This window comes from Brassica napus, chromosome C4 (assembly GCF_020379485.1).
Source record: "Brassica napus cultivar Da-Ae chromosome C4, Da-Ae, whole genome shotgun sequence".
NCBI classification, from domain to species: Eukaryota; Viridiplantae; Streptophyta; class Magnoliopsida; order Brassicales; family Brassicaceae; genus Brassica; species Brassica napus.
Genome location: NC_063447.1, coordinates 46,801,970 through 46,809,561, shown reverse-complemented (window position 1 = coordinate 46,809,561; position 7,592 = coordinate 46,801,970). Strand labels below are relative to the sequence as shown.

The following is a 7,592-nucleotide window of genomic DNA, read 5'->3' as shown; positions in this document are numbered from 1 at the left end:
TATATATATATATATATATATTATATTTAAAAGCATTTTTGGAAGTTTTTGTGAGATGTTATGTATTGAATAATTTTTTAAAATATGCATATAAATCAAATTCAAGAAGATGACATACATATTTAAGAAGAACTTCTTAAATATACATACAAGTTACATTGAAGAATTTTATTTATAGTTTTATGAAATCATTCATGAATTTGATATTTTTTATATAAAGTCAGGAAGATATCACATACGTACAAGAAGGTCATCTTAAATTTAAATTCAGAGGTGGAAGCCTCAGTGGTCCAGTAATTTGACCAATAGTTCATTATACTTCTACACCAAAAAGTTTGAGTTTCGACGAGAGAAAACAATATTATACGAATTAATGGAGAAACATTAGGGACAAGCAGTACCGTCAAGTGTGGATACGATAGGGAGGTTTAGGTGATGCAATCAGACATGAATCCTCATAAGGCAGGTAGAAATTGTCAGATGTTGTAATATTTTTCAGAGTTTGTAATAGCATAATATATCCAGCGTTAAAAATTTAAATTCAGAAAGATATCATACATATTTAGGAAGGTTATCTTAAGCGTTTCTAAAAAAAAAGTTGCTTTCCACAAAAATTTCTGAAAATTTGAAAACAAAAATTTGATTTTTTTTTAGTATTTTCGAATTTTTAACATTGATTTATTTTATATATTTAATAAATAATTAATAAAATTATAAATGACAATTATTTTAGTCATTTAACCCTTTAATACCCTTTAATAAAATTATAATTAATTCTTATAATTGTCATTTAACACTTTAATAAAATTTATTTTAGTCATTTTAACTTTTCAGTGGTATTTGGGAACAAAAAAAAACTAAAAAGAGGCTAATTAGAAAATTTTCCAATATATATAAGTTGATATATTTAAAATATGATTTTATTATGCGTATTTCAAATTGAAATTCTCTTTTTATATAAAAAATATTGACAGAATTGTCTTTTATTTATATATATACAAACAGAGATTATCTTATATTTTTTTATTAACTTGAACTCAATACAATGGTGCCTATCTCATTTCAAGTTTTATCCTCAATACAATAGTGCCTATCTCATTTCAAGTTTTATCCCTCCCCCTCTCTTCTTTTCAGTAAAAAAAAAGGTTCATCCCTTCCACCGATCTTTCTTTGATATGCGACGGACAAGAGAAATTTATAGGAAGGTTCGTTGCAATTTCCTCAAATTTTAACTAAAAAATTTCCTCAGATGTATATGTGAATACATGAGATTCTTTTGGGAAGGAGAATCTACAATGTCACATCACTTAACTTAATATAAATAGTTAATTCTTTTATTTCATGTGGTTTGTGTTTATGCGTTTGGCGGGCATATATCAAAAACCTTGTTTAGAGCAAGAAGCCATCATTTTTCTCATGCCCAAATGATTTTTGGTCTACAGATCAGTGGCGGAGGTAGCTTGTTGTGAGGGGGTATAAAATGACCCATGTGGATTTTCAAAAAAAAAATTTACATGTATTCTGAAGTTAATAACTAAGAAAATGTTACAAAGTTTAGCTATTGACCCATATGTGATATGCTTATTATACATTGACCCTTCTAGAAAGTCTAGCTGGTTCCGCCATTGCTACATATCATATTTTTTTCCTATCTTTAGGTAAAATGGAAAGTTTATATATTAATGGGAATCTTTCTTTATTTCAAAAATATGAAATGATTGAATCTAGGTTTATACTTCAAATAGCTATAAAAGGGACTTATAAATCTTGTAAGAGGCCGATCAACTATTATTCACTTTCGACTATAGAGAATCACATAGCTAAAACTATGTTTTTCAAACTAATAAGTTACTAGGATAAGATCCGCGCCTTGCGCGGAATTAAGTTATTATTTTTATTATATTTCGGAGAATGAAACAATAGTTTGGCTTCATTTGGATTAGGGGTGTTCAATCCAGATATCGGATTTGTTTCGGTTCGATTCGGTTTTTTTCGGTATTTTGGTTAGTAAAATATAACTACTATTCTAAATTCATATTTACTTTGACTTTAATCTTTCACATACTTTTGAAAGATTTCAACTGGAAAACTAAATTGATCAGCCAATCTTGTTGCTTTAAATCATTAGTATTTATATATATATATATTATTTAGTTTGAATATTTATTAAATAAAAATTCATATGCTTTATATTTTATGATCATTTGTAACTTATTATAACAAAAAAAATAATCTATTGATCAAAAAATTTTCAGAGTGAGAATCTTCAAATTTCTAATAATATATAGACGTTTTGAAAAATTCAAAATATAACATATAAGAAAAAATATAAATGTTTTTATTATATATTTAATGTGATTTTTAAATATCTTTTAATAATATAAAATTTAAAAAAAGAACTAAGATACCAAAATTGTTATCAAATATTTATTATTCATAATAATTAATTTTCATATATACGTTAATCATATTAGATAATTTCGTAGCTTCTAATTAAGGAAAGTGCAAAAACAAAATTTGGTAGATTATTTATCAATTCGAATATTCGATAGTTAGTTTAATAAAAAATATAATGTAAGTTAAGATGGACCAACCTATTTTTTTAAGAATAATATATTTTATATAGTCATTTATTAAATGAGAATTTATAATCATACAGTTCTATGATCATTCATATCGTTTTATAACTGAATATTTAAATCATCGATAACAAAATTTTCAATGTGAAATCTTTAATAAGTTTATAATTTATAAATGTTTTTGAAAATTCATTGAAAGTTTTAATATTAAAATATTTATGTAATCTTATGGTATATAGTTTAATCTATATATATATGTTTTAGTATTAAATGATATTTTTTACTCATATGGTTTTAAAATCATGTGTATCTTCTTATAATATTAAATAAAAGTTCATATTAATACAATTTTATGATCATTTGTAACTTATTATGACAAAAAAAATAATCTATTGATCACAAAATTTTAAGAGTGGGGATCTTCAAATTTCTAATAATTTATAGACGTTTTGAAAAATTCAAAATATAACATATAAAAAAAAAATAAATGTTTTTTATTATATATTTAATGTGATTTTTAATATCTTTTAATAATATAAAATTTTAAAAAAGAACTAAGATACAAAAATTGTTATCAAATATTTATTATTCATAATAATTAATTTTCACATATATGTTAATCATATTAGGTAATTTCGTAGCTTTTATTTAAGGAAAGTGCAAAACATTTTTTGGTACATTATTTATCAATTCGATAGTTAGTTTAATAAAAAGTGTAATATAAGTTAAGATGGACCAACCTATTTTTCTAAGAATAGTATATTTTATATACTTATTTATTAAATAAGAATTTATAATCATACGCTTCTATGATCATTCATATCATTTTAATACATCATCGATAACAAAATTTTCAATCTGAAATCTTTAATAAGTTTATAATTTATAAATGTTCTTGAAAATTCATTGAAAGTTTTAATATTAAAATATTTATGTAATCTTATGGTATATAGTGTTTAATATATATATATATATATTTATTTTATTATTAAATAATATTTTTTACTCATATGGTTTTAAAATCATGTGTATCTTCTTATAATTAAAATGTTAAACCATTGATCATTAATTTTTAACATAATAGTTTTAGTCATTTATTGTTGTTTTTAAAAATTCAAAATATAACATATACGAAAAAATCTAAATTTTACTTTTATAGCTAATTTGATTGTTTAATTTATTTTAATAATATAAAATTAAACAAAAAATAATGGAGGAGATATAAATTGTTATCAAATCTTTATTATTAAAATCATTAATTGTCATATATATATTAGTCATTTATGGTAATTCCGTAGGTTTTATTTAAGGAAAGAAAATAGCATATCATATCATTATATCATATAGTTTGACCAACTTATGTATCTAACAACATATAAAAATCGAATGTGGACCTACTTATTTTTCAATTGAATGTAATTGACTAGCTAATTGAGTGCCACCTATGCATTGGGACCTATTTTAATTAATACAAAATTAAGGTTACATCTTTTCAAATGTTTCTCAATTAATATATAGGGGATAATATTGCTCGATTAATCAATAAAAATATATCTTTAATGTATTCTTTTGATTTTACTGTATCATTTTATGTTTCTGTATAATCACAAAAATTAGATTTCATTTTATACCAAGACATTATATACATTTAGCAAAATCACCACCTTTATTTTTTTTGTACAAGTCACGCTCAGTGTGGTATCATTTTCGTAACTGGTAAGTAGAGGAGACAGAGTCGGCCGAGTATGAGAGAGTGGCGGCCGAGAGACATAAAAGAACAAACAAACGTGCTCTTAAGTTGACCCTCAAAGTCAATTTGTCTGTTTCTACTTTCACAAAACCGGATCGTCGAGATGTCGGAAGACAAAGTCGTCGCCGTGATCATGGTCGGAGGACCGACCAAAGGTGAACAACATCTATTCTTTTATGGATCTCAACTTCTAGTTTCCCAAACGAAATTGATTTTTTTTTTTTTTTTTTTTTTTTTTTGCTGAATGTGGATCGATTTTAGGAACTCGTTTTCGCCCATTATCGTTCAATACGCCGAAGCCGCTGATTCCTTTGGCTGGCCAGCCAATGATTCATCATCCTATTTCTGCTTGCAAAAAGGTTTTTGCTTTTTTTTATTTTTCTGTATGATTTGTAATCTCAACTTTGCTTTGGAAAGTTGTCAACTTTGATCTTTGAGAATTGGGAATGTGTCATCTCCAAATAGTGAACTTTTCTTGTTATACTTAATTGGGAATGCTTCTTTGTGTTTATGTGTGTTGGAGTTGCAGATATCAAACCTGGCTCAGATTTTTCTGATTGGGTTTTACGAGGAAAAAGAGTTCGCTTTGTATGTTTCTTCCATTTCTAACGAGCTCAAAATCCCCGTGCGGTAAAAGTTCATAGCACTGGTTGTCTTTTTGTTGGTTCGGTTTGGTTTTTTACAAATCTTCTCATGTTATTTTTAGATACTTGAAAGAAGATAAGCCTCATGGTTCTGCTGGTGCTCTTTATTACTTTCGCGATAAAATCATGGAAGAAAAACCGGTTTGATCTCTAAATGAATCTTTCTTCTTTGCTTCCCTCATATATCTATTCTTGATTCAGCTTCTTCTTGTCTTTTTTGAATAGTCGCATGTTTTCCTCCTAAACTGTGATGTTTGCTGTTCTTTCCCTCTCCAAGACATTCTCGGTAATCTCTCTTTTTAATTCTTTATTCTTCTATCACTTTCATTTTCTTTAATTTAAAACAATATTTGGTAGATGCACAGCGTCGATATGGTGGGATTGGGACTATGCTAGTAATCAAGGTTCGGTTTCTCTAACTTTGCTCAGAAGAAACAAATAAAAAAGATCAAGTGTTCTGGTTCATGAATCTCCTCTTCTTGCTTTCAGGTTTCTGCAGAAGCAGCAAGCCAATTTGGAGAGTTGATAGCTGATCCTGATACTAAAGAACTCTTGCACTATACAGAGAAACCAGAGACTTTCGTAACTCTCTCCTACAAGTTTCCTGTTTCCCTCACTTGGTTCTGGACTTTGTTAAAGCTTATAGATGTTTCACTGCTGGTGCAGGTGAGTGACTTGATCAACTGTGGTGTCTATGTGTTTACCTCAGATATTTTCAAAGCCATTGAAGGAGTATACAACCAAATGAGAGAGACTTGTGAGTTTTCTTCACTATTACCCTATCTCAAGAGACATGCTTTCTTTTTTTGACTTCATACGAAACTTGGCAGCTAGCAATTACAACCACTTCCAGTATGCTACAAGGTCTGCTCCTGCAGATTTTGTGAGGCTAGATCAAGATATATTGTCACCACTTGCTGGAAAGAAGCAACTATACACCTATGAGAATAAGGATTTTTGGGAACAGATCAAGACTCCAGGGTAATTAACTTTTTGGATTTGTTTGTTTTTGGACCAAACTCTCCCCCTCCTGCTCACAAGTTCTGTTTTGTAAACAGGAAGTCTTTGAAATGCTCGGACTTGTATCTTTCTCAGTTCCGCGAAACTTCTCCTCATCTTTTGGCTTCAGGAGATGGTACTAATAAGAAACCGATGATTGTTGGTGATGTTTACATTCACCCATCCGTAAAACTACATCCAACCGCTAAGGTAAACCCTTTTTCATGAAATCTTATTAAGCATCTCTCGTGTAAACAAAATCTTGAATTGTCATTGGAACTAGATTGGTCCAAACGTGTCAATCTCAGCAAACGTTCGTGTTGGACCTGGTGTAAGGCTTATAAACTGCATAATCTTGGATGATGTTGAAATCAAGGTAATGTAACTGAGTTTGTAATGTTCCTTAATGGTAAAAAATGTAGAATAATGATACATGTTTTTTTTTTTTGATGTTGTAATGCAGGACAATGCTGTTGTTATAAACTCGATCATTGGTTGGAAATCTTCGATAGGAAGATGGTCAAGAGTTCAAGCTAGTGGAGATGACAATGAGAGGCTTGGGATTACCATTCTTGGTAACTTTCACTCTCTTTAAAATCCTGTGTTTTTCAATTAATGTTTTTTTTAAAAAAAATTCTGATGCATTTGTGTGTTATGCAGGTGAGGCTGTGACAGTAGAAGATGAAGTTGCTGTCATAGGAAGCATTGTTCTTCAGAATAAGACTCTCAATGCCAGTGTTCAAGACGACATAATCTTATGAATCATCAGGAGGATGATATACTGATTTTTTTTAATAATGCAAACATAAGAAGAGTTACAGAACTGAGAGCTACTTTGCATTGAGCAGCTCACATGATTATTACTTTGTACCATGATTTTAATATACAGAAAGAATCTATGAAGCAGAAACTTTGCATTTCATCATGAAATTTCCATGTTGTTTTTTGATCATTTTTTCAGCTAATTCTATGTTCTCTTTTTGATCCTTTTTTCAGCTAATTCACAGAAAACGACGAAGAACTTTTAATCAAATTGTTATCTAAATAGAAATTCACAAAGTAATGGAGCAGATTATATAGTTATTTAATTCATATATACCTAGTTAATACTCCTTTCATTTCACAAAGATGCATGTTTTAGGTTTTTCACACTTATTAAGAAAATATATAAGATTTTAGTAACCAATGCATTATTTTCCGTTATCAATTATTCCCCACAATTTTTAACCAATAAAATTTGTATAAACATCATTATGTTTTTTGAAATTTACAATTTACAATTAATTTATGCATTGAAAATGTAAAACATATATATTTTTGAAACAATTTTTTTTTAAAGAATATCAATATTTTTGAAACGGAGAAAATATTAAATATCACGTATACAAGTGTTTCTCACATAAAGTAAACCAACTTTATATTCTATAATTAGGCTAACCTAAAAAAAAAAGATTATTCCAAAGAAAAAAATAGTTAATGATGACCTTCCCTAGATAGTGGCAAAATGAAAGTTTGAATCTCGCCTGTGAATAATCCAAGGAACATTATAGATATAGGAACCACTAGCAAAACATAGGATGCAATATGTTAATCATAAGTTGGTCAAAAGCTTTATTTAAA

The 7,592-nt window shown here is 27.9% G+C and overlaps 1 protein-coding gene across 1 annotated transcript; it reads left to right on the top strand.

The window, feature by feature from the left end:
- Positions 1 to 4,248: 4,248 nt before the first annotated feature.
- On the top strand, positions 4,249 to 6,924 carry LOC106435901 (mannose-1-phosphate guanyltransferase alpha). The gene is made up of 13 exons (XM_048756246.1): positions 4,249 to 4,484; positions 4,591 to 4,688; positions 4,859 to 4,959; positions 5,036 to 5,114; positions 5,199 to 5,259; positions 5,331 to 5,377; positions 5,463 to 5,555; positions 5,640 to 5,730; positions 5,804 to 5,954; positions 6,032 to 6,182; positions 6,256 to 6,348; positions 6,436 to 6,547; positions 6,633 to 6,924. The coding sequence occupies exons 1-13, from the start codon at positions 4,433 to 4,435 to the stop codon at positions 6,731 to 6,733; spliced, it is 1,230 nt and encodes a 409-aa protein (XP_048612203.1). The 5' UTR covers positions 4,249 to 4,432; the 3' UTR covers positions 6,734 to 6,924.
- The last annotated feature ends 668 nt before the right edge of the window (positions 6,925 to 7,592 follow it).